Source organism: Mycosarcoma maydis, chromosome 17, assembly GCF_000328475.2.
Source record: "Mycosarcoma maydis chromosome 17, whole genome shotgun sequence".
NCBI classification, from domain to species: Eukaryota; Fungi; Basidiomycota; class Ustilaginomycetes; order Ustilaginales; genus Mycosarcoma; species Mycosarcoma maydis.
In genome coordinates this window covers 518,532-544,410 of record NC_026494.1, presented here as the reverse complement: position 1 = coordinate 544,410, position 25,879 = coordinate 518,532, and the positions used below count along the sequence as shown (strand labels likewise).

Here is a 25,879-nt window from a genome sequence, read left to right as displayed (position 1 = left end):
AAACGCAAGAGCAAAGAGCGAGCTGGCGTTTTCGACTGAACCTGGCGGGTCGGATTGGCGGCAATTAAGGGGATCGTCCAGTGTACGAGCGTGGTCGATGCGACAGCACGAAAGCAGACAGCGGGACGGTGGCGAAAGCAAAAGCGGTGCTGTGGTGATGGTAGCGATGAAGACACAAGGTGTATGGCCCTCAGAGTGTTGCTTGAGTCACGAGTTACGACCGTAAAGCTGAGCTGTGCAGGTGATTCTGGAAAATGCCTGTGCGTAAGGGTCACTCTCCCTGTACGCGTTCAATGGTGATCGACCTCTTCCAGCTCCACATTCACGATTTGTTCACGAAACATGAGTCGTGAGTCTGTGAGTCGTGATTTGTGAGTATTCACGATTCGTGATTCACGATTGCTTCAAATTTGATATACAAAACGAAGCGTAGGTCTAACATTAGTATGCCCTCACCACGGGCACCACACATCACGCATCATGCTCTACACAACACGTGTCACGCGCACACCTTTAAAAACACCTTGTTTGTTCTATACAGTAGAGAAGTACTGTTCTACCTCTCAGCCACCCTGTAGCGTAGAACGTACCGTCACAGATGCACATATTGTGCAGGGGATAGCCGTACTGCGATCCTGCTAAACGGACGGTGGGTGGAAGCAAGCGGTGGGTGGGTGGAATTAAAAACGGCGCTCAAGACGATCCTCATGATAGTGTTATGGCTAGCCCGATGTTCTTCATACCTTGGCTCCTGCGCTTTCAGAGGGCACCAACGCAAAGAGATACAAGGGTCATAATTGACATTATCGTAGGTGTATGTACAGAGTCGCGACACATTCGACGACATCATCCGGAAATTCACGATTGCTAGCGCTTCGCCATGCCAGAATTCGGAATCTCGGATAATTGAAGACGTCGAGGGTAACAAGTGATGAAACGGTGACAAGTTCCGAGATCAATGACTCAATGGGTGTTGAGCAAGCGAGCAATGCGACTGACGCTCTCAGAACATGCAGTCTGCACAATACAAGGAACAAAGAGGCATAAGTGGTGAGAGAAAGGAAAGATGGATCAGCATTTGCTTGCAACGTAGAAAGTAAAGCTCATGCCAAGCAAAGGTATACATACCGAGACAGAGATCCTCAAGACAGCAACAGGCGAGCATACCGGCACAGCACGCGCAGCAGGCTGTTCCGCCTCCTCCGCCACCCTTCTTCTGTGGCTGCTGAACGTATACGGGCTGAGGCTGGGGCTGAGGGTAGTAGCCTTGCTGGGGCTGGCCACCGTAAGCCTGCTGAGGAGGGGGAGGGTAGTAACCCTGTTGGGGCTGACCACCGTAGCCTTGGCCGTAACCCTGTTGTTGTTGTTGTTGAGGGTAGCCTGGATCAATATTAAGAGAGAGCGGGTTTAGTGTACCAAAGGCAAAGGGAATTAGTGGACTGTTGCCTTGCAAAGATGAGAATTCGAGATTGTAGGTCTGGCTCGAGAAGACAATCAAAAATGTCATCCGTCCGCATAATACAGCGGTGTAAGGTCCGAATGCGATCAATGACGATTAAGTTTGGATAGAGCAGTCCAACTGCTATGTGCATTCTGCAGCCACAGCGCCGATTCCGATTCGGCTGGACGGATGGTATATTTGCAAACGCTTTGCACGTAGAATCGAACGAAGCGCACCAAATGCAGATACGACGATGTCGTTGATTGATCGAATGTCGAACGATCCCTCACTGCATCCTCCTGTGTGTGTGGAGATGCATGATGGTACTCGACTCGCGCAATGGAGCGGATGCATCGAACTCAAGCCAGATGTGCTTCATACGTACCACCACCCTGACCTCCGTAGTAGTCCTTGGCCGACATTACGATGACTGTGATAGAGTGAGCGAGTGTGCGAGTGTGCGAGGAAGATAGAGAGGAATACAAACGAGGCTATGTCGTTGTAAGATGTGATCGAGGTGTGGAGTCAAGGGTTAAAGGGTACATGCAAAGTCGTAAGTGGCGTGTCGCCGCGGATGATTCGGCTTGCGGTTGTGGAATTCCATTCACGATTCACCTAAGCCGTGTCGAGTTGGGAGCCACGAGTGGGCTTAAAGCTTGATTGCTGTGCTGTGCAGTGCTTAGGCTCGAGTGCAACAGATCACAGATTTCCAAGTTTCTTGAGGCAACTCGGCTGTGCGGCTGTGCGTATTTTGGTCGCCTTTTTTCTGTATATTTAGGCGGGCAAGATAGCTCACGTGAATCACGAATGAACGTGGAGCTTTGCCAGCATCTGTTCGACTCGCCGCAAACCCTCACGCCCAACTCACGACTCTCGCAGATGCATCCCCACCTACAGACAGGCTGTGCACTGTTCGCCGAGGCAGTTTCACCTTCAAAGCCTCTCATCCTCGACAAATTGTGAATCGTGAATGCATACAAGTTAGGCAATCTATGAACTGTTCTGTACGGAATATACCCTTTCTCTGTGCTGGGCAGAAGCAGGTATACCGAGCATACAGGAGAGCAAGTCGGCATTGTGGTAGTCTGCACAACACAAGTCCACAATCCTATTTGTACCCCTCTTTTCCATAAAGTGTATCGATGGATCAACTACGACTAGCAGAAACCGATCGTGAAAGATGCTGCCACGTCCAGGTTGGCCTGCGAACATGTGTCAGTCCTGTACTGAGTTTGCCCTGCTTCCTTTGAACCTCATGCGTGTGCCGCCGGTTCGAGTACAGCGGAAAGACGGCGTCGGGAACCAGCTTAAGTTAAATACATTCGAATTTACGTACGAGTGAGAGAATCCTCCCAAATCGGATCTGACTAGTTGTAATCTGCATCGGGGGAACAAACTGGTAGGATCGGGTCGCCTCGTTACCAGCCAGCATCTCTTCTCTTCTCTGACACGAGATTCACGATTGTCGAAAGGGGTCGAGGTATCGTTGCATTACCCTTCCCTTCTTGAAGTATACAGACACCTACATTCACGATTCTTGATCAAATCATCTGCCTCGTAGGCAAACGCCCGGTCAGCTTTATAGCTCCGGCCCCGTTAACTGGCGCTTGGGCTGTGGCAGGCGATCCAGCTGTAATTGGCATCCGCCCTTTCTTTTCCAGTCCGCAGCACAGCGTCACCTCGTTCCTATTATCGCTCTATTCTCAGAAGTTAAAGGCGTTCAGTAGCAACGATGGCTCCGCCTGGCCATGCTGCTAGCGTTCCGAACGTCCCAGGTCGCAAGGTCGAAGATCCACAGCAACTCAGCTACCTGCGAAACCATGTTCGCGATCTCTGCGGTCTCAAGCATGCTCGTTTCCCCGGTGCACAACCCGTCTCGTTCGAAAAAGCTTCGATAGACCTTCTCCAGTCAGAAGACTACTGGGTCTGCGAGAAGTCCGACGGGCAGCGCGTTCTCATCCTCATTGTCACGCCTTCGTCTACGGGCATACAAGAGGTCTTTCTCATCGATCGGAAGAACGAATACTACAAGGTCGAAGGTATCGTCTTTCCGCATCACCTGCCCAAAGACAACAGCATGCGCAATCACACGCTTATGGATGGAGAGCTCGTCATTGATACGGATGCAAGCGGCAAGAAGAAGCTCGTTCTGCTCTTATTTGACCTCATTGTGCTGGACCGTGAGCTGCTCGCGAACCGCCCATTGAGCAAACGTTACGGACGTCTCAAAATCTATGTCTACCCACCGTACGTTGACTACCTCAAACGCAACCCTGCAGCTGCCGCTCTACGCCCCTTTGATGTGCAGGTCAAAAACATGGATTTAGCATACGGCATTGACAAGGTGCTGTACGAGACAGTGCCCAATCTACTGCATGGCAACGACGGTCTCATCTTTACCTGCCTCAACAGCGGATACATGATGGGGACCGATCCCAAGATTCTCAAGTGGAAGCCGCCAAACGAGAACACGATTGACTTCAAGCTGATTCTGCGCTTCCCGCCAGATCTGGACCGTGACCCTCGCGGCAACCTGCCAAATCTGTCGGTGATGCCCTTCTTCGAGCTGCATCACTATCTCGGAAATTCCGAAAGCGAAGACTACGAATTCTTCGACGAGCTGTGGGTCGAGCCAGAAGAATGGAGACAGATGGTCGAATCCGGCGAGCAATTTGACGACCGAATCGTCGAATGCGTGTGGATGGTCGACCCAAAACCAGCGACCGAGCCATATCTTTCGCAAGGACTGTCCCTACCACCAAGATGGAGGATGATGCGCATCCGTAATGACAAGCATCACGGCAACCATTGCTCTATCGTTCAAAAGATTCTCAAGTCTATCCACGATGGTGTTGATGCCGACGAGCTTGTTAGAGCGGCACCTGCGATTCGTGCAGCTTGGAAAACACCGGAGAGAGAGAAACGGCGACAAGAAGCAGGACAAGCACCTGCGCCTGTATCCGCTTCGAGTCAATCACAAGCTACAGCACTCAAGACGAATGGTACTCAACCGTACGATCCATCCTTGCCGTTTGGTGGCATGGCATATCAAGGTATCAGGGGAAAGGCACCTCCGCTCGTTTCGGGCGGCCCAACTGGTCTGATCCGCAGATAACCCCTGACACTTCGCTTCGCGTATCTCACACCTCTGCGTTAACTTATCTGTAATCCTCGCAAGCAGCCTACGACGTCCGCGACGCCGAGTTCATTTTAGAAACATCGTTTCTTGTTGTATTTCTAGCACCATTTCATATTCCCGGTTCTCCCGCGAAGCTGTCATTCTTTCGGTCTCATCGATCTCAAGGGCCTCACAGCCATGGATGTGCACTTGCAGGAACGCAGTCGGTCACAATGATTCTGAGTGACGTCTTGAGGACGAATACATCTTGCTGCAATAGCCGGTATAGCTCGATAGCTCTGGGATTTACCCTAATCACGATTGAGCGCATGCGATCCCACAATAAACACGTATTACGCGCTGCCACAGTCACGAGTGCCGCTGCGCTGGGCACGAGCCAGACTGAGACTCTTGATTCAGCGTTTCACGTTTTGGACCCTTTCAGAGACCCTGAGCCAGCCAAAGTCAACTGCGACACTCGTGACTCATGACTTGTGACTCTTGTGGTATTTCTGTGTCACGCCACCATATCCTCCCCCATCTGCTGGCGCTAGGCTGATCCCAGTCAGATCTAACCAATCCTTTTTCCATCAAGTTACAACGCTGTATACACGAAGCTGGTCCGTAATGGCGATCCTCAAGTTTGTACCCTTCAGTACAAACATCCATCCGACCTTCTGGCAGGAGCTCTCGTCGCTTAAGATTGACAAGCTTCAGCTCAGCGATGATGCTGTCGCTATCCATGCTCACTACACCGCCGGCAAAGTGGTACTCGATCGTCAGACAGGAGAGTCTGTGTCGCTCGGAAGCCAGATCAGCCTAGATGCTGCGAGTCTCCAAAGTGATATGTCACACGACTCGATCAGTTTCAGGTCAACATCTTGCTCCGCGGTCACATCGTTATCCGCCGTACAACAGTCCTGTCCTGGCATCGCAGCCCGTGGGTTCCTACAAAACTTCAACACAATCGAATCATTTCGCAATGCGGACAAGCAATTCATTTTCGACAACACGGTCCGAGGGATATGGAAAGGATTGACAGACGAACAACAAGACCCAGAGGTCTTCTTGACCACGTTTTTGGCACTCACTTTCGCAGACCTCAAAAAGTTCAAGTTTTACTACTGGTTTGCCTATCCCGCTCTCACAACAAATCCTCCGTGGGAGGTTATCGACGATGCAGAAGGTGTCGACAAAGTCTGGAAGCCCATCTCAACACAGCTGAACGAGGTTGACTACAGCGTGATTGCAAGCTGGGTTCAGCAGCAAAGCGTCAGAAGAGGTTTCTTCCTTTTCAAGGCTGCAGTCGGAAAAGTTGGACAATGCGGCAGGATCTCGACGTACGCTTCTTTCTTCGATGGGGTGGCGGAAAGTGAGCGTTATGTTGGATTTGTCGATCCCTCGGGCACATCACAAACTCCGGGCTGGCCTTTGCGCAACCTCTTGGCATACCTGCATGCACGCTTTGGCGTGGAAGAAGCTCAAGTAATTTGCTGGAAGGATGAGATTGCTAACGCCGCCAGTGGGCTCACATTTGGTCAAACAAGGAGTGTTTTTGGGAAAGTGCGATTACCAGTGTCGAACACTACAGACGGTGTCTCAACCATGGGACTTGAACTCGACGGTAGAAGGACCAGGCTCACCTGCAAGCAGAACAACGTACAATTGCCTAACGGAGTGGGATGGGAACGCAACGCGCAGGGCAAATTAGCGCCCAAGGTGGCCGATCTTGGACCCCTGATGGATCCGAGAAAGCTGGCCGATCAAGCAGTCGACCTCAATCTCAAACTCATGCGCTGGCGAATCATGCCCGAGATCAAGCTTGAGACGATCCAAAACACGCGCTGCCTATTGCTCGGTGCAGGGACGCTGGGTTGTTATGTAGCGCGCTCTCTGCTTGGATGGGGCATCCGCCAGATCACGCTGGTCGACTCGGCAAAAGTGTCATTCTCGAACCCGGTTCGGCAGCCACTGTTCGACTTTGAAGATTGCCTCGAAGGTGGACAGCCCAAAGCCGAGTGCGCAGCAAGGCGATTGAAGCGCATCTATCCCGGCATCGATGCACAAGGTATCAGCTTGTCAATTCCGATGCCGGGTCACCCAGTGGCGCCGATCGCTGAGCCGCAGGTAAGAGAAGACGTCGGACGGCTGGAAAAGTTGGTGGATGAGCACGACGTCATCTACTTGCTCATGGATTCGAGAGAGAGTCGATGGTTGCCGACTCTGCTGGGCGCTGCAAAATCCAAGCTTGTCATCAACGCTGCACTTGGATTCGACAGCTACCTAGTGATGCGCCACGGTGCTCCGCCTCAATCAGCCGAAAGTGTTACTGGTGTAGCGCCTGACGCGAGCAAGGCGAGCAAAGGTAAGGACGCCAAACAGAGCTGGCACGGACGACTGGGTTGCTACTTCTGTAATGATGTGGTGGCGCCTTCGGATTCTCTCACCGATCGGACACTGGACCAAATGTGTACCGTGACAAGGCCCGGATTGGCTGCAATTGCTGGAGCATCGGCAGTCGAGCTGATGGTCTCTGTGCTGCAGCATGAGCTTGGTTTGCACGCTCCCGCCACGGCCGGTGAATCATTGAGACAAGGCATAGAAGATGCGCAGGCGATCGCCGATGCCACCACGGTTCTCGGCATCGTGCCGCATCAGCTTCGCGGATTCTTAGCGCAGTTCAATACGCTGAGGGTGGTCGGTCAAGCGTATGACCGCTGTACCGGTTGCAGCGCAGCAGTGGTCGACGCGTACCGCACAGAAGGCTTCGAGATGATACTGAGAGCTATGAACGAGGACAAGTACCTGGAACATCTGACAGGACTCGACAAGATGTACCAAGAGGCCGACGAGATGGAGGCTGCAGTCGACTGGGACGTCCAAGATGACGAAGACGAAGGTTTTTGATCGACCATGTCTTTGCGCGAAGCTTGGTCAAAGATGCTGTACAACAGAGTTGAAAAGAGAAATGAACTATAATAATACACTTGTGACTGTCACCGAACCGAAAGAAATGCAAAGCGTAGATTGGAAGTTGTTGTTGAACCGACTTGAGCGTCCACGGTCCCACGTCGGGCCTGTTCAGTTGTTTTGGCTGAACTTGTAGCCACATTTGGGGCAATCGTAAAAAACGGTTGTACCTTCATCAGCAGAACGGAGCTGAAGAGTATGGAAGTTCATCTCGTCGTTGCCGCATCCCGGACACTTTTCCTTGATAGTAGCCTCTTGCGGCTTCTTGTCATCACCTAGGGCAGCTGCTGTATTGACCAACTGACGCTTTTGTCGTAGCGCTGAAGGAAAGGCGGATGGGTGAGAGCGCGTAACGATCGAAAGATTGTCGTAGACTTGGTTATTGGAACGCGACGAGATGAGAAGGGTTGAAAGGAGGTCAGCTGAGCCTGTTGGCGAGGTGACTCTGCAATCTTCAAACAGTCGACCTACCCTTGGCATTCTGAACAGCACCACATGGAGCACACTTAATCATGTCTTCATCACCGGGGACATCGAGTAACGAGCCACAGTTTGGGCAGAAGAGGAGGGAGCCAATCTTATCTGTACAGTCGAACAATGTCATGAATGTTGAACAATGTCAGTAAACAAAGAAGGTTGTCTCAGGACGGAGACAATTTGGATCTCTGTGCTCACCTGGCAGCGCCGACATCTTGTAGTGAGCGAGTTGCAAGCTGCAAGTGATGCTTGGACAGGACAAGAAGTAGAAGGAGAATGGCGTGTGACACCCAATGTGAATGAGAAGAAAAAGTTCAACTCGAATCTCGGAAATCGGAAGTGGGACGATCCCCACTCACGACTTTGTTTTTTTAGGGTTTTCTGGCTCATATCCAGATGAAAAACTTCGCACCAAAGCGCGGTGGAGGCCAAAAGACAGTCACGACTACACTACCAAAAAAAAACACGGATCACGGATAGGGAAAAAAAAAAAAAAAAAAAAATCAGGAAGAAAGCAGGAAAACAGCAAGGCACGAGGGTTCTTGAATCACGATTGCTGCGCTGATGGTTGCGAGTAACTTGTTGGCAGCCTGGTCGAACAATTTGCTCATCGACACCATCAACTTTCCATGCTGAAGCAAACCATAAAAGGCAACAATAAGCAGGGAAATAGCACAAGGTCCTGTCAGAGACGACGTCGAGCCGTTGCTCAAGTTCAACACCGGTGAACGATCTTCCGCCCCCAAGTACCAACACAGCAACGATCACGACTCGGTGACTTCGACATTGCTAGCGATCAACGACCTTGCTGGACGCATCTTTCAGCCTTTCTCTCACAACACATGATCAGAGCCGCTACTCGCTCATAATACCACAAACTCAAAGTCGACCACCCGTGTCGCGACCCGGCACCATGGGCCTCGTCTCGTTGATGACGCCAGCCCAGGGCGAGGCATGCACAAGAGCGCCACGACGTTCAGCTCTGGATATCGACCTACACACAAACTGCATCTCTTTGCGTTCCGAATTGTCTGGCCATCAGGAGGCGGAGGTGCTTTCAGTGGTAGAAGAAGCGATCGGAGCTCTCAATGTAGGCTCCCCAACCTCGGTGGCCTTGGATCGTATCGGCAGTCTACTTCTCGTGCCTACCTGCACCCTGTCCGTCGCCTCTCAATTCAAGCCGGTCCTGCTGGATCTGTTTGTTCGAGCCTTGCACCAATCTCATGGCAGCAATAGACCCAATCTGGAAGCCCTGGTAAAGATTCTACACGCATTTGCTCTGCTTATTGATGTCTTTCCGCCAGAGATTTACGAGCTCTTGACCGCATTTGTCAGCAGTCCAGCCTTCCTCACACTGCCTTCGATGGTTTCAACAGCATCAACTGAAGTGCGCAATCAGGTGCTTTTGGATCTTTACAGACTGGTTGCAGCTGCACCGAACGCGCTCTCTGGTCAAGTCGGACATTTCTACACCCAATGGGCCCATCGCATTGTTCTCGCTACGGACACATCAGATCTGCTTGCAACGCGCTTGCTCGCTCTTCACTTCTTCACCATGCAGCAGCGCATCAGTGAGAAAGGACGACTCGAACTTCAGCAAAGGTGCCTTGATTCGATCGGCGTTGGCTCTTGCATCCCAAACAATATCGATGCCGTAGCATCACTTGCTTTCGAGTCACTTGGTATCAACCTGTGGACGCTCGAAACCGAAGAATTCGTACGCAAACAACGCAACCGATCCTCATTTTCAAGCCGCAAGGTGGCCTTTATGCCATCATTCCCCTATGATCCGCATGTCCCCGTCGCAACTGCGACGGACAACAAACGGATTGCGCTCTCTCCCGACGACCTGTCACCTCAGGTCTGTTGCCTCGGCGGTGTCCTACTCACGCGCTCTCGTCGCTACACTGCTGTTAATAACGCCATCCCCGTCAATGACCGATTCATCGAGACCACGGGTATCTCCCCTTCGCTCTCGGAACTCGCCGTCCGCCTGAGTCTCAACTATCCGGTCCTCCTATCTGGTCCCCCCTCGAGCGGCAAGTCGAGCTTGATACGACACCTCTCTCAGGTGCTCAAAGGCCCTGAGTCAGCCTCGACGCCAAGCCATCTCCTCACTATTCAACTCGGTGATCAGTCTGGTATCGACGCCAAGCAGCTCCTTGGCTCGTTTGTTTCGAGTCCCACGGAGCCAGGCAAGTTTGAGTGGACCGAAGGCGCCCTTACGCGAGCTCTGCGCCAAGGTAAATGGATCGTCCTCGAGGACATTGATAAGGCAGGCTCTGAGGTTCTCAGCATCGTAGCGCAGATCGTAGAGCAGCTTGGCCCCACCAAAGCTCTTGGATCACGCATCTCCATCGATCTCGGCAGTCGCGGCAAGGTCCCTGCAGGTGATGGTTTTGCCTTTTTCGCTACAAGATGCATCGCCTTTTCGTCTAGAAACACAGCTTCACCTTCCAGTGCCGCTTTCCTTGGCAGCTCGCACTGGTCCGAAGTCTTCATCACCTCACCCAGTCCAGACGACGTGAACAGCATCCTCAGAGGCAAATTTCCTCATCTCACCTGCCAGCAAAGTTCTTTCGTAGATCGCTTGGTCACCACGTGGTACAAGCTTCAACATGCAACACAGCCCTCGACCACTTCTTCGCAGGCGACCGCCAAGGGTGTAGGCTCCAGTTCCGGTAGCGTACGCACCGCTACCTTGCGCGATCTCGTCAAGTGGTGTCGTCGCGTCGAACATCTCTTGTCTGGCGAGCATACTACGCTCTCGGATCCCCTCAGCAATCCGGTTCAGCAAGAGGAGATCTTCATCGAAGCTTGTGACATTTTCCTTGGTTCTGTGCCTCCAGCTCAAGATGTGCTTGCAACTCCATCGCAATTGTTGAAAGCAGCTAACGGTAAGATTTCGGATCGCTACGGTTCGCTTGTCGAAATGCTTGCAGAAGAGCTTGGCTTGACCAGCGAGCGCGCGTGGTGGGCGCTAAAGCAGCGCATCCCAGAGCTCTCTGTGAAGGCAGACGAATCTTCATCCAGCCTCAACCTGATGGGTCAGACAGTCGACTCAGCCCCCAGTCTTATCCGTGTCGGTCGCTGCGAATTACAGCGTCGATCTAAGGCTACCGCGAAGAGAGCCGCTCCAGTCTCCAGAAAGTTCGCCATGACGAAACCTTCCCTGCTATTGCTCGAAAAGCTGGCAGTAGCCACCGCTCTGGCCGAACCCGTTCTCCTCGTCGGAGAGACGGGTACAGGCAAGACCACCGTCGTCCAACATCTCGCATCGCTCCTTGGGCAACCTATGGTAGCGCTCAACCTCAGTCAACAGACCGAGAGCGGCGATCTGCTCGGATCTTTCAAGCCGCTTGACCCCAAAATTCCTGCCACCGAGCTTCATGATGAGTGGAGCTCCCTTTTCGCTCGCACCTTTTCGGCTCGTCGGAATGCTCGCTTTGTCGACGCTGAGCGCAAAGCCTTCGTTGCGGGCAAATGGTCACGCTTGGCTCTCCTTTGGCGCGAATCAGCCAAGATGGCGTCGCAACGAAAACGAGTCACGAACGGGACCTATGCCCGGGACACGCCCAACGGAGACGTTACGACCGCGGATGCGGAAGGCCGTCCAGGATCTGGTTCCAGGAAGAAGCGCAAGACCGATCGAGGCGCTGCTGAAGGCTCGCCTGCCGACATTGACGATGCAAGAGCCGAGGCGGAGCTCGATCGCGAATGGGTCGAGCTTGACGCAAAAGCGAGGGACTTTGGCGTTCAGCACGGTAGCAACAAGAAGAACCTCGTCTTTTCTTTCGTCGAGGGTCCTTTGGTCAAAGCGCTTCGTAACGGCGACTGGATCTTGCTCGACGAGATCAATTTGGCCGCCGCCGAGACTCTCGACAGCCTCAATGGCCTCCTCCAGTCTCCCACCTCCAGCATCACCCTCACAGATCGCGGTGATCTCGAACCCATCCCGAGACATCCCAACTTCCGTCTGTTTGCGTGCATGAACCCCGCCACTGACGTGGGCAAGAAGGACTTGCCTGCGAGTCTGCGATCGCGCTTCACCGAGCTCTACGTACCGAGCCCAGATGCTGACCGTGATGCGCTCACTGCTATAGTGGAAAAGTACATTGGCGAGCACACCCTTGGCGATCGAGGCGCAATCATGGACGTCGCCGAATGCTACGCCGAGATTCGCCAATTGGCCCAGCAGCACCAGTTGGCCGACGGCGCCAACCAGCGACCGCACTTTTCCATCCGAACGCTATCACGGGCTTTGACTTTCGCCACTGACATTGCACCTCAATATGGTCTCCGACGCAGTCTTTGGGAAGGCTTCATCATGGCATTCACACTTCTCCTGGACGACGCCAGTGCCAGGACAGTGCGTGCCATCGTTGAGCGCTACACCCTTAGCAAGGCCAAGAACGCTCGTGCAATTGCGACTTTTGTGCCGCCAGCACCCAAGGGTGCCTCAGAAGGCGAATTCGTTCAAGTTGGGCCCTTCTGGCTTGCCACTGGTCCCGCACCACTTGATGTTGCCGAAGACTACATCTTGACGCCCTCGGTCCAGAGCAAGCTTGTAGGCCTCTCTCGAGCCGCATTGACCCGTCGATCTCCTGTTCTTATCCAGGGTCCTACCTCTGCAGGTAAAACGAGTGCGGTCGAGTATCTGGCACGTCGCACTGGTCATCGATTCGTCCGCATCAACAACCACGAACATACGGACATCCAAGAATACATTGGTTCTTACGCTTCGGACCCCGATTCGGGCAAACTCAGCTTTCAGGAGGGCCTGCTCGTCAAGGCCTTACGCAGAGGAGACTGGATCGTCTTGGATGAGCTCAACCTGGCACCTACCGATGTACTTGAGGCGCTCAACCGTCTGCTCGATGATAACCGAGAGCTGGTTATTCCCGAAACAGGCGAAGTCATCAGACCGCACCCTCATTTCATGCTCTTTGCCACCCAGAACCCTCCGGGTCTTTACGCTGGACGAAAAGTTTTGAGTCGAGCCTTCCGCAACCGGTTTCTCGAGCTGCACTTTGACGACGTTCCTCGTGTAGAGCTTGAGACCATCTTGACGAACAGATGCAAGATCGCTCCGTCCTACTCCTCTCGCATCGTCGGTGTCTTTGAAGAGCTGCAGAAGCGTCGACAGGCCGGCCGTGTCTTTGAGACAAAGCAAGCCTTTGTGACGCTGCGAGACCTTTTCCGCTGGGGAAATCGCGAGGCTATTGGCTATCAGCAGCTGGCAGAGAATGGCTACATGCTCATTGCCGAGCGAGCACGTCGCACGGATGACAAGAACATCATCAAGGAGGTCATCGAAAAGATCATGCGCGTCAAGCTCGATGTCGATCGCATGTATCTGCTCGAGGGTCATGAGAGCGCGGCGACTTTGGCTCGCATTGGCAAAGGACTTGGCAGTTCTATTCTCAGCACGCTGTCTAGTACCAGCATTGTAAAGACATCTGCATTCCAGCGATTGCTTTGCCTTGTCGCCACGTCTTTGCGATACAACGAGCCGGTCCTCCTCGTCGGCGAAACGGGTGCGGGCAAGACGTCAGTTTGCGAGGTGCTTGCCACTGCTTTTAACCGCGAGCTACACTGCGTCAATTGTCACCAAAACACCGACACTGCTGATCTGCTGGGTGGACAGCGTCCTCTCCGTAACCGAGCCGCTCAGCAAACTTTGGCGAAGGCTGCCTGTATCGATGCTCTCAATTCTCTGGAGATCTTGCACGACTTGCACGAAGAGAGTAAGCTTGAAGATGTCTCCTCGTTCATCGAGGCGGTCTTGTCCAGAGAGCCCCAACAGCTCGCATCGCTCGACGAGTTGCAGAAAGACGCAGCGCGACAGACGCTACAAACTGCTCTGCGCTCCGTATATCAAGCCTCTGCATTGTTTGAATGGCAAGACGGTCCCCTGGTACAGGCAATGCGAGCTGGCGATCACATTCTGCTCGATGAGATCTCGTTGGCCGACGACAGTGTCTTGGAGCGTCTGAACAGTGTGTTGGAGCCTGCAAGGACACTGGTCTTGGCAGAGAGAGCCACTTCATCCAGTCAACTCAATTCAGAAGCCGACATCTCAACATCGCAGATCATTGCTGCGGATGGATTCCAGGTCCTCGCCACCATGAATCCTGGTGGTGATTACGGTAAGAAGGAGCTGTCACCCGCGCTTCGCAATCGTTTCACCGAGATCTGGGTACCTCATGTCGATATTCGCAACGATCTGATCCAGATCATCAGCGCGCAGTGGAAAGATGCTAGACTGTTAGGATGGACGGAGCCAATCATCGACTTCTCTGATTGGTTCGTCCATCAGATTGGTGGACGTGATCAGTCTGGACTGGGTCTGCGAGATCTGCTGGTCTGGGCATCGTTCATGAACGAACTTTCCGTCAAAACTTCCCTCGATCCAGCCTTGGCATTCGCTCATGGTGCCTCTCTGACCATAATCGATGGCTTGGGCGCCCTACCTGCTACGGCCGCCATGACCGCTGCCGGCTTGGCTCAGCTTCGAGGCCGCTGCCTTTCCAAGGTCGCCGAGATGATCGCGCCACACGAGTACAATCCCGAGCTTTCGAGCCTGTTTGAAGTGGATGTCTCCGATGAGCAATTACGCATCGGTCCCTTCACCATTCCGCGTGGAAGCAGCCGGCTGGCCTCACAAGGCTCAGGCTCGTTTAGCTTTGGTGCAAAGACGTCCGCGTCCAACGCCATGCGTGTTCTTCGAGCACTGTCTGTGCCTGGCAAGTCGGTGTTGCTTGAAGGCAGTCCAGGAGCTGGCAAAACCAGTCTTATCACCGCTCTGGCAGTTGCGGCCGCTCGACCGCTCACCCGTATCAATCTATCCGACCAGACCGAGCTTGTGGATCTCTTTGGTTCAGACATGCCTTTAGAAGGTGGTGGTCCGGGCGAATTTGCCTGGCGCGATGCCGCTTTCCTCACCGCAATGCAGCAAGGCGAATGGGTGCTGCTCGATGAGATGAACCTCGCCTCCCAAGCCGTTCTGGAAGGTCTCAACTCGTGTCTCGACCATCGTGGAACTGTCTATGTGCCCGAGCTGGGACGCTCTTTCACCAAGCATCCTGACTTCCGCATCTTTGCCGCTCAAAACCCTCATCACCAGGGCGGTGGCAGAAAGGGTCTTCCAAAGTCGTTCCTCAATAGATTCATCAAGGTGCACATCGAAGAGCTCACGGACGAAGACATTCTCGCCATCAGCTCGCATCTTTATCCAAATTTTGATGCGGGACAGCTTCAAAAGATGATCCAGTTCAACTTCGCGCTCCATCACGAAGTGGTTGTCAAGCATTCCTTTGGTAGGATTGGAGCACCTTGGGAATTTAACCTGCGAGATCTCATGCGCTGGCTCGATCTGCTACATTCCGATCTGGGGCTCAACATGATTGGAGACCCGATCGAGCACCTCGCTTCCCTCTACCTTCAGCGCTTCCGCACGAGCTCCGATCGCCAAGCAGCACGCGAACTCTTCCGCAAGTCATTTGGCGGTCACTCCGCACAAAATTCGCGCATCTTGTCTACAGTGACCGCTGGGCATTTGCGAATTGGTCATGCTGTTATGCCGCGCAAGCCTGCATTGACTGCTACAAGACACCGTCTCGTGCTCTTGCAGAGCCAGCTACCCGTGCTCGAGGCTCTGATGGACTGCGTGCACAAAGAATGGCTTGCGATCCTTGTAGGGCCTACTGGTAGCGGCAAGACGAGCATCGTTCGACTGCTTGCTCAGCTGGCTGGAGCGCGACTGGAGGAATTTCAGATGAACTCGGGCACCGACACAATGGACCTCATTGGCACTTTCGAGCAGTATGATCCTCAAGGTCGGACCCGGCACGTGCTTAGCGCACTGCTGCTCGAGATGCAGCGATGTTTCGAAAGGATTGCAGCGTCAGACAACGAGCACTTTGCTGCTTTTCTCGCTGCTCGCGACATGCTCGAGACAGCTGTCGTGTCTCCCGCAGGCGCATTCAATACTGAGAGCCTGTCGACTTCGATTGAGGCCGTTCAAATTGCCGCAACTCAAATCAATGACGTTGCCTTGCGTACTGCGCTCGAGGATGCATTTGCACTGGCGATAGAACTGCGCTCGCAAGACTCCCAAAAAGCGACCGGCCGATTTGAATGGATTGATGGACCTCTTCTCCGGGCATTGCAAGAAGGCCACTGGCTCATGCTAGACAACGCCAATCTTTGCTCGGCATCCGTGCTGGATCGGCTGAACTCGCTCTTTGAAGTCGACGGCTCTCTCGTGATAAGCGAACGTGGTGTCGTCGATGGCAAAGTGCCTGTGATACGACCTCATCCCAACTTCCGCGTTTTCATGTGCTTGGATCCGAAACACGGCGAGCTTTCTAGAGCCATGAGGAATCGAGGAATCGAAATCGCCTTGATACCGCACCGAGATGCAGCATCGAGCGATGTGAAGAGACTCACACAACTCTGCGGTGTCGATTCAATCACGCCATCCGGCACCACGTCTTTGACTCAAAGATTGCTCATGGATGCATCACTGCGCGCACAATTGGTGCAACGTGGTCTTGAAGAACAAGACGCTCTGGACGTCGACACTTCGCTCGCGGAGAGTCACCGAGAGGCGGCGATCTGGGCCACCGGTCAGCTGATGCTGACGAATGCATGGCTAGCATCGGCTTCCTTGCCTCTGTTCCTGGCAGGAGTGCAAGAATCTGGTTCGGAAGCACGAACATCTCTGCTGGTCCGTCTCAGCTCTCCCAAGGCCCTGTTGCTGACTTGGCAGGTGATGAGCCGATGCCTGCCATCAGTGTCAAGTAGCACTTCCGTCTTGTTGCAGGAGGTCATTTCGTCCCCAACGCGCCTTCTGACATTCCGACAAGCGCTTCAGTGCAATCTGGTCGACACGAATCGTATCTCTTCAGAGCTTGGAGATGCTTTCGCTTTGGACTTGCGCTACGACGACAATTTGCTCCGCCTTCTCGAATCGCAGAGTCCGCCTACGCAAGTCATTTCCGTCCTTCTTGCCGCTATGCATCAACGTCTCGAGGCGCAGCAAATCTTGGAGAGAGCTTCTACTAAGCGTATGCAAGACCTCAGCATTTTGGAACGCTCGGCAAGACTTAGCAGCACTGCCATGGTTCATGATGAAGACCAGGCGACGACGGCCGTTCGTAACGTCTTCCCCTTGATCGTTGCTGTACATAGGATGGTACTTGCATCCGTCCAGAGTGATCGCATCGCCGCTCTGCCCGCTTCGACGCTTCGTCAAGTCGCCCTCCTTCTGCGCTCAGCCGGCTACTTGCAGAGCCTCTGCATGGTTTCTGAACTTGATTTCTCGTCGATCCAAATTCTGGTCCGCTTTATGTCGGATCTATTGAGAGAAATTTGTGCTGGAGGGGTTGACAGCGACTCCAATTTGACTCAAACGATCGAAACCTTGGGAGGGTCCCTGGAGCTCACGTCAGGCAAGGCACTGTTCGCAATCTGGTCCCTCTTCGGTGCAGACGAAGGTATGCAGACCAATCTGTACCGTCTCATCTGCGATGAGCTGACGCGACTTCCCGCTGCTGCCGGCGGCGACCTGCTTAAGAATGCCCTGGATGTTGCGGCCACGCTCTGTATCGCAGGCAAGCAGTCTGCTGCGCCTTCGCAGTGGAGGGACATGATGCAATTGGGATGGCAGACGCTCAAGATGATCCGGTCCTACAGCAACAAAGAAGCCATACAGAGTCAGATGCAGGCCGCTGTGAAGTCTGCAGCAACCGCAACCGCCGAGGCTACGCTTCTCAATCTTTCAGAAGTGTCGATCAAGACACCCAGCTGTCTCGAAGGCAAGTCACAAATGAACAGGATGAAGCTAATCATGCAGCTCCTCGAATCACATCATATGCCCTCGGTCCAAGCTGCTGCTGCCCCATGCAAATCGGCTTTGTGGGCCTTGGAGTCCGGTTCCGCCCCGTCGAATGCACTTCTGTCAGATTTCAGCTGGATCCGACGTTTTTGGCCCGGAGACGCAAGCCAAGCCACAACAAGCCATGGACCTGCCCACATGTTGCGGCCTGCTACCCTGCACGCCTTGCTAGAGTCACGCTTTGGCGCCAGATCTCTCATCGAAAAGGCACTGCACGATGCGACGGTAGCTCGAATGGTCAAGAGCGTCAGTGCGGCGCTGCCTGCAAGCTCGCCGTCCCGCGAGAAGAAGCTGGTCAGCATCTTGGCTCGCTTCATCTCTCTCATCTCCGAGACGCTGTACAATGCAGCTCTCAAGGATTTGACCGAGTTTGCACTTCCATCATGGAAGCCTGTTTATGGACTGCGCGACTGCAGCGTGGTCCTCAAAGATCTGTTGGAAAGCGGCCAAGGGAGGCTGTCAGAAAGCACTTCTGCTGCACTCTCCGAATGGATTCTTACCCTGGAGAACGATCTTGAGCCCGCTTTATCCGATTCGACCGAAACCAGTGACGCTACGTTGCTGGGACGAGCTTGGATCTCTGTCTCCTTGAGCCTTATGCGTCTTTACTTGCCCAATGTTGCGCTGGACCCAATCGTAGCGCGCAGGACCATGGCCGACCTTGGCGATTTCTGTCGCGCTCAGCTACAGGACGCTTTGGAGCTGGAGATGTACGCCGAGTCCGTCGTGACGGGGGAGACAGACAATCACGTCATTCGCGACTTGCAAGCTCAGATCCATGAGACCTGGATGCAGCTCAAGACGCAAAATAGCGAGCGTGCCCAAGCTTGGCGAAAGCCAAACCTGAAATTGCTATCCCAGTTCTACCGCGAAACGTCATCGTTCTTGAGGGACGTATTGACCGTTGAACGAGTGGACAATCTTGTTCAAGCCTTGCTCAGCGGGCCTTCAGAGCAGGCAGAGCAGCGAGAAGCGAGCTTGCAGGCCAGTTTGCTCTCCTTTGGCGATCGACTTCGCAAGACGTTTGCCGAGCTTCGTGACATGGTGGAGCCTATCGTTGCATCGCTCCTTCAATTGCAGCTGGGTCTGCGCCTGGTTCGCCAAGCCAGTCGAGCCGCGTCTGCGCCAGAAGACGTCAAGCAACGCGGTGCTATTGTCACAGCACTGGTTACTTTCCCCACCGCTCATAGCACTACACTGCTGCGTCAAGCAGACCTCTCAAATCAGCTCCAAGCTCGATCCGAAGTCTCTGCTTCCCTCCTTATCGTCTCTACGGCATCGGTTGCATACGACCACACCTCACTCGGCACCGCTGCTCTGGAGGATCCCGAGACGATGCGCAAGGTCAGCCGCGGATACGAGAGGATCTTCCAGCTGTGGGCGCTTGACAGAGAGAGGGCGAAGCGCCAAGAAGAAGAAGCTTCTAGCTTGTACAAATCGCGAAAGATTGAAGAGTCTATCGAGTTGGACGCAGAGGCAGAGGAGAAGGAGTTTCGCTCGTTGTTCCCGGAATATGACGAAGATGTCCTAGAAGGCGCCAGACCCGACCCCGCTGCCTCCACCGGACCGGAACAGTCAAAATACAAAGGCATGTTGCTGCCACCACCTCGATTCTTGTCGATCTTACACGCGCATATGGCTATTTTCGGACCGCCATTGCTCAAGGCGTCTTCTGATCTATACCGTCACGAGCGCGACACTCTTGTCACTAAGCTCATGCGCCAGCATCACGAAAATTGGTCCGAGACTATCGACAAAGCCGGCGCTGCTTTCGGTCTGTCTGCAGCCATCGACGATCAGCTGGCATCAAATCAGACTGCCAAAGACTTCAATTTCTACTTGGACTCGCGCCCATCAGAAAGCCGAAAAGCGATTGCCATCGTCGAGGAGCTACGAACGCGTCTCACCGTGCTTATTCAGGAATGGCCGGAGCAAATGGTCTTGCAGCACATTCGTGACCGCTGCGATGCCGTTCTTCGCCTTGATGCGGCCAGCCCCGTGGCCAAGATGCTCAGCGCTCTTGAGCAGCTGCTCACCCACACCGAGGATTGGGAGGGCTTCGCGAGCAAAGAGACGTCGATCCAGGCAAATCGTGAGCGCATCTCTGCTCAGATTATCGAGTGGCGGCGTCTCGAGTTGACATGCTGGGCAGAGTTGCTCGATACACAGGCACGCACCTTCCGCGATGAGCTCGGAGAGTGGTGGTTCCGTGTATACGAAATTCTCATCCGCGGTACTCGCGCTGCTTCAGCGGACGGTCCGGTCGCATTTAAGGCGCACGTCGAGCAGCTTATCGATGCCGTTGATCAGTTCGTTCGCTCCAGCCCCCTCGGTCAATTCGACGCGCGCCTCTCTCTCCTCGAGTCGTATGGGCGCTTTATTGAACACTTGGTGCGTCTAGCGCCACCCAAAGAGAGCCAGGGTCTCAAAGAGGTGGGCACAGTCTTGCAAAACGTCACCACCTTCTTCCGTCAGTTTGACGAGCGCATCTCGAGTAATCTCCATAGCCAACGAGCAGTGTTAGAGAAAGACATCATGGGCTTCATCAAGCTGGCGAGCTGGAAAGATATCAACATCCATGCGCTCAAGCAGTCAGCACAGAAGACACATCGACAGCTGCACAAGACTTTGCGCAAATTCCGAGACATCCTTCGCCAGCCAGTCGACCCCATGTTGGCCTCGCACCTCGATGCCCTCACCAGACGAGAGATGCCGACGCTATCCATGGACTCTCTCAGCCAACGAAGGGTGTTTGGTGTCAACGAGATGCTCAGCCAGGCTTGGACGCAGGCTGTATCATGCGCCAGTCACAACCAGTCGGCGCCTGAGCATATTCGAAACATGTCCAAGACTCTTTCAGTTCTTCAAAACATGTCAGTCGACCGACTTTGGCCAGCACTGCTTCAACCTACGTCGGTAGCTACCAGCATTGCCGACTTGGCCGATGAGATTGTCGACCGACAGCAGCAGCTGGCTAAGCTGACGCCAGCTTTTTCGAAAGAGGACAACGAGAAAGCAATCAAGAATCTGACGGCACGCAAGCGTAAAGCTTGGTCTGATCTGCTCAAAGAGCTTCGCCGCATCGGTCTCAGCTCCTTTGCCAAGACCGACATGGCTGCTATGAACCAGAGCGTGATGTTCATCTACACACGACCATCTTTGCTTGCAGCCTGCCCTGCATCAATCTCGAACGAGCCGTTCTCGGCACTCGAGCGGCTGTTCTTCCGCTTGCTTGCTGCTCTTCCCAAAGTGCGCGACTCGCTGCAAAATCATACCCCTGACTTATCAACGGCTGAGCTGCAGCGTGGCGTCAACTACATCGAACACGTCACACACCTTGTGTTGATGGAACGCGATCGCATGCATTTCGAACTACAAACGCTTTCTTTGATCGAAAGATTCACTGCGCGAATGCAAGATCTGTATGCCGCGGATCTGGGCACAGCTTCAAGAGCATCTCGATCTGCACCCTTCCAGACTCTGGCCGACTTCCTCGCCCGTCTCGCCAACGCGCTCGGTGAGATCAAGGCGCAAGCTCCAAAGTTTCTTGCTGCGTCAGCGTTCCAGGCTACTGGCGGCGATTCTTTCGTTGGACACCTCCCTTCTGTTGCGGCAAAGCTCGAACAAACGGCCAGATACATCGAGAGGATGGCCAATACAGCACGCAATGGCGGCAACAGTCTGTTCTTCATCACAGAGCAAGAGCGATTCAGTATTGAAGCGTGCCGCAAGGATGTGGAAGATTTGCAGCAGGACCTTTTCGACCACGTCCAGGTCTTGCCCGCACTGGAAGCCCTGCTTCATCCTGTTTGGGAGTGGACAAGCCAATCTCTGCCACTGTTCGATCGATGTCTTGCCACTTTGACAGCACCTTTGAAAGGATCCTGTCAGCCTGAGGACCTTGTGCAGCAAGCGAACACCGTTATCTCCGCGGTGTTGCAGGTGGCTCAAGACATTCGTCGCACTGGTTCTGCAGCCTCAACCAGACAAGAGGCTTCGGACGAAGGCGCCGAGGATCTTTCCGACAAGGTGATTCCGACTGAGCTGCAAATTCTGCAATCGCAGCAAGCCTTGTTGCGATCCTCGTCCGTCCTGTCGGAAGTGGAGAAGCTCTCCCACATGTCCCAACAGCTTGCCAGGGATACTGACGTGGAGAAGTTGGTACACGTGCAGCTGACTGGTGTCTACCCCTTCCTTCACGAGTACGCAGAACTGGTACGAGCCCATCTACTGTCATCGGCGAACTTCTCGAGGAGTTTGCTCAAGCTTGATCATACGCTATGCCATCTGTTGACTGCTCTGTCCAGCAAGGGCTTCTGCAAGCCTCCAGAAGAGCAGCAGAACGACGACGATGGCCAAGGCGAAGACGGCGAGCAGCTCGAAGGTGGCACTGGTCTCGGCGACGGCTCTGGCGCCAAGGACATCACCGATCAGATGGAAGACGACGATGAGATCGAAGAATTGCAGAAGGACGATCCGGCTGACGAAGGCGACGAGGGAGACAAGACGGAGCGCGAGAAGAATGCAAAAGAGGCCGATCAAGACTTTGGAGGAGATCTCGAAGACATCAGTGTTGATGGTGACGATGACGATGCCGGTAGCGATAGAGGAGACGAGGGTGACGAGCAAGAACCCGAGGATGCAGTTGGTGATGTCGACCCCCTTGACCCGAATGCTGTCGACGAAAAGCTTTGGGACGGCAATGACGAAGATCAAGACGACAAGAAGGACGCGCCAGAGGACAAGACCAACAAGGATCTCGGTGCTGACAATTCCGACAGCAAGGAAGCAGAGTCGGTGCCAAAGGCGGATGACGCTGGATCTGCCAATGACGATCAGAAGCAGGAGCAGCCAGCTGAAGGATCTCGCGACGAGCATCAGAAGGCGGAAGACGACCCGTCACAAGAGCAGACCGCTGCCGATCAACAAGATGGGCAAGATGAGCTTTCCGAGCCCGAAGATGACGATGGCGAAGAGGGTCAAGGTGCTGAAGAGAAGGAGAACGAAGAAGCCGAAGCTCAAGGCGAAGGTGGCGGTCGTCAGCTTGATCAAGAAGCCGAGCAAGGTGACAATCTCAATCTCGACGATGACCTCAACATGGACGGTGGTGATGGTGAGAGCGACGGTGACCGCACGGAGGATGACGACGGTCTCGACGACTTTAGCGACATCGAGAAGATGCCTGATGACGATCATCGAGACGACAAGAGTGATGACAAGACGATGAAGGATCTCGTAGATGACGCAGCTGTTGAAGACAAGAAGCAGACTGAAGAGACTGCTGAAGGTGAAGCAGCTGAAGAGGAAGCTGAGGAAGATACGAAAGTGGACAAAGATCAAGGCCAGGACGCCATGGATGAAGACGGCGAAGAAGAGGGATCCGAGCCAGACTCAAAGCACCAGAGACCTGATAATGACGATCCTGCCGGAGGTCAACTGGATCAAGTCGATCCTTTTGATGTTGACGCTGTAGATCAAGGTGCCGACAATGGGGGCGAAGACGACTCAGCCAATCAGCAGCAATCATCGCGATCCCAGCGAGGTAGGCGAGTAGATGCACGCAACGATCAGTCTCAGGCCGAGCAAGGCTTGGACATGGACGATGCAGCCCATGCAGCCCCACAAGAGTCGGCAGAGAAACCACCTGCAGCAGGCCAAAACGGAGCTCGAGCGCCCAAGGCCGAGCACGAAGAAACCTCTGCCGATGCCGAACAGGATGGTAAGGCTGAAGTGGATCCCAACCCGCTCCGCCGGATGGGTGATGCTTTGGAGCAATTCCGTCGCAGGCTACAACAGATCCAGGACGCGCGAGAGGACGAAGAGGACCAAGCATCTGGCAACAAAGCCGAGCATGATGGCGAAGGCTTGCCTGAGGATGCCGATGTGGAGCACATTGCCAACGACGACGCTGCCGAGCTTCAAGCTTTGGGAGCTGCTCAAGAGCAGGACGAAGTACGTAAGCTAGGAGAATTCGGCATCGAGGACGAGGACGAATCTCTTGGCGCCAAGCCACGTGGAACAGATGTAGACGAGCAAGAAGAGCCAGAGCAGCATGAAGCGCAGCCTCTTCCTGACCAGCCTGCCAAAGATCAGCACAACGAGGCTGATGACGACGGTCAGCAGAAGGCGTTCATGCCTTCGGACCTCAAGCCGCCTTCTGCACCGTTGGTATCCGAACAGGAAGCACCGCTTGACCACGATGGTGACGCCAACATGGCCGACGAGGTGCAAGTCATGAAGGAAATGGACGACGACGAAGCCATGACTCCGTTGCCGGACGACGTTCGGCAGAAAGCAGACGACGAGGTGCAGCAGCAGCTTGAGGCGTTCCGCGATGCTGCTTCGTCCGAAGAGCGGCTCGCACGAGCCGGTGACCTCTGGCGATCCTACGCTTCGCTCACCGCCGATCTAGCCTTCTCACTATGCGAGCAGCTGCGTCTCATTCTTGCTCCCACCTTGGCCACTCGTCTCAATGGCGACTTCCGCACGGGTAAGCGGCTCAACATGCGCAAGATCGTCCCCTTCATTGCTTCCGATTTTGCAAAGGACAAGATTTGGCTGCGACGAACCAAGCCGTCGTCACGCGAGTATCAAGTGATGCTGGCTATCGATGACAGTCGCAGTATGGCCGAGTCGCGTTCGGCACACTTGGCATACCAGACGCTTGCGCTGGTGGCAGGTGCTTTATCGCGTCTGGAAGTCGGGGATGTGTCAATCTGCCGCTTCGGCGAGGAGGTTGATAGCCTGCACGATTTCGGCAAAGGCAATTTCAACGATCAGAACGGAGCACACGTGATCGACCGGCTCGGATTCCAGCAAAGGAAGACCAACGTACTCAAGCTGGTGGAAGAGTCGCTCGAAACGCTGGCTGAGGCACGCTCCTCCAGATCGTCTTCGTCTGCTTCGCAGGGGGGGGATCTGTGGCAGCTCGAGATCATCATTTCCGACGGCATCTGTCAGGACCACGTCAAGCTGCGCTCACTGTTGCGTAGAGCAGCGGAGCAGCGCGTGATGCTCGTTTTCGTCGTGATCGACTCGCTGCAGCCGACGCCTGCTGTACCCAGTGGAGCTTCGACACCGGTGGGAAAATCAGCTGCAGCTCAACAGGGGAGGAGCTCAATCCTGGACATGACCAATGCTTCCTACTACACGGATGCCAATGGACGTCTACAGCTCAAGATGGAACGCTACATGGACACGTTTCCCTTTGACTACTACGTCGTGGTTCGAGAGGTGGAAGCGCTGCCAGAAGTGTTGTCTGCTACGCTGCGACAGTGGGTGGAGAAGATTCGTGAGACCGAGTCTTAATTTGGGCCTTGTTGATCCACTCCCGACCACAACTTGTAAATAAGAATCTTTGCATGATATCAGCCCTGATAGAGACGAATTGTGAATGAAGATCGTCGGAACAACCACAGCATAGCATGATCAGATGCAGAAAACTTGATGTTGATTAAATCGATCGGCCAAATCGGACAAAGATCAACAATCGTGAATCGTGAATGGTGTTAAAGATGGGTGCTTCCAACGGAAACTCGCCAATCGAGTTTGAGAGTTTGAATCAAGGTTGCTGTTTGTGGATGCGCATTGTAAGTTACTGCAAGAGTCTGCAACCGTCGAGGAGCTTCAAAGTTAAAATAAAACAAGAAATAAACAACGGGAATTCCCACGCTATCTTCTAACCTTCTGTGTCAGCCAACATTATCACCGCAGCAAACATGAGATCGATCGATCGATCGAGGGAGAGAGAGAGGGAGAGAGCCACATACTAAGCCATCGTATCGTTGTATCTCCCGATCATCGTCGGATGGCATAGATACTGGCACGGAACGGCCATGAAGAAAAGGCTAACCTTGAACTTGCAACCATGCAAACCGCGTGATTTAGACTCAAGCTCACGAAGAAGACTCGTGACTGCTGCACGAGATGACTTGAGCCATGTGAGCGATCTAAGCATAAATTCTTCTCGCTT

The 25,879-nt window shown here is 53.9% G+C and overlaps 5 protein-coding genes across 5 annotated transcripts; 3 read left to right on the top strand and 2 right to left on the bottom strand.

The window, feature by feature from the left end:
* Nucleotides 1-1,003: 1,003 nt before the first annotated feature.
* Nucleotides 1,004-1,863, bottom strand: UMAG_10859 (uncharacterized protein; the record flags this gene model as incomplete). The annotated part of the gene is made up of 3 exons (XM_011393464.1): nucleotides 1,004-1,017; nucleotides 1,129-1,380; nucleotides 1,827-1,863. 3 exons carry the CDS (start codon nucleotides 1,861-1,863, stop codon nucleotides 1,004-1,006), a joined length of 303 nt encoding a protein of 100 aa, XP_011391766.1.
* A 1,310-nt stretch (nucleotides 1,864-3,173) lies between these two features.
* On the top strand, nucleotides 3,174-4,556 carry UMAG_04881 (mRNA guanylyltransferase; the record flags this gene model as incomplete). Its single annotated transcript, XM_011393416.1, has 1 exon — nucleotides 3,174-4,556. One exon carries the CDS (start codon nucleotides 3,174-3,176, stop codon nucleotides 4,554-4,556), a length of 1,383 nt encoding a protein of 460 aa, XP_011391718.1.
* Nucleotides 4,557-5,186: 630 nt separating this feature from the next.
* UMAG_04880 (putative autophagic system component protein) lies at nucleotides 5,187-7,466 on the top strand (the record flags this gene model as incomplete). The annotated part of the gene is made up of 1 exon (XM_011393415.1): nucleotides 5,187-7,466. The coding sequence occupies one exon, from the start codon at nucleotides 5,187-5,189 to the stop codon at nucleotides 7,464-7,466; it is 2,280 nt and encodes a 759-aa protein (XP_011391717.1).
* Nucleotides 7,467-7,640: 174 nt separating this feature from the next.
* On the bottom strand, nucleotides 7,641-8,220 carry UMAG_10858 (putative DNA-directed RNA polymerase I subunit protein; the record flags this gene model as incomplete). Its single annotated transcript, XM_011393463.1, has 3 exons — nucleotides 7,641-7,903; nucleotides 8,001-8,111; nucleotides 8,205-8,220. 3 exons carry the CDS (start codon nucleotides 8,218-8,220, stop codon nucleotides 7,641-7,643), a joined length of 390 nt encoding a protein of 129 aa, XP_011391765.1.
* A 699-nt stretch (nucleotides 8,221-8,919) lies between these two features.
* UMAG_04878 (AAA family ATPase midasin) lies at nucleotides 8,920-25,215 on the top strand (the record flags this gene model as incomplete). Its single annotated transcript, XM_011393414.1, has 1 exon — nucleotides 8,920-25,215. One exon carries the CDS (start codon nucleotides 8,920-8,922, stop codon nucleotides 25,213-25,215), a length of 16,296 nt encoding a protein of 5,431 aa, XP_011391716.1.
* Nucleotides 25,216-25,879: the final 664 nt, after the last annotated feature.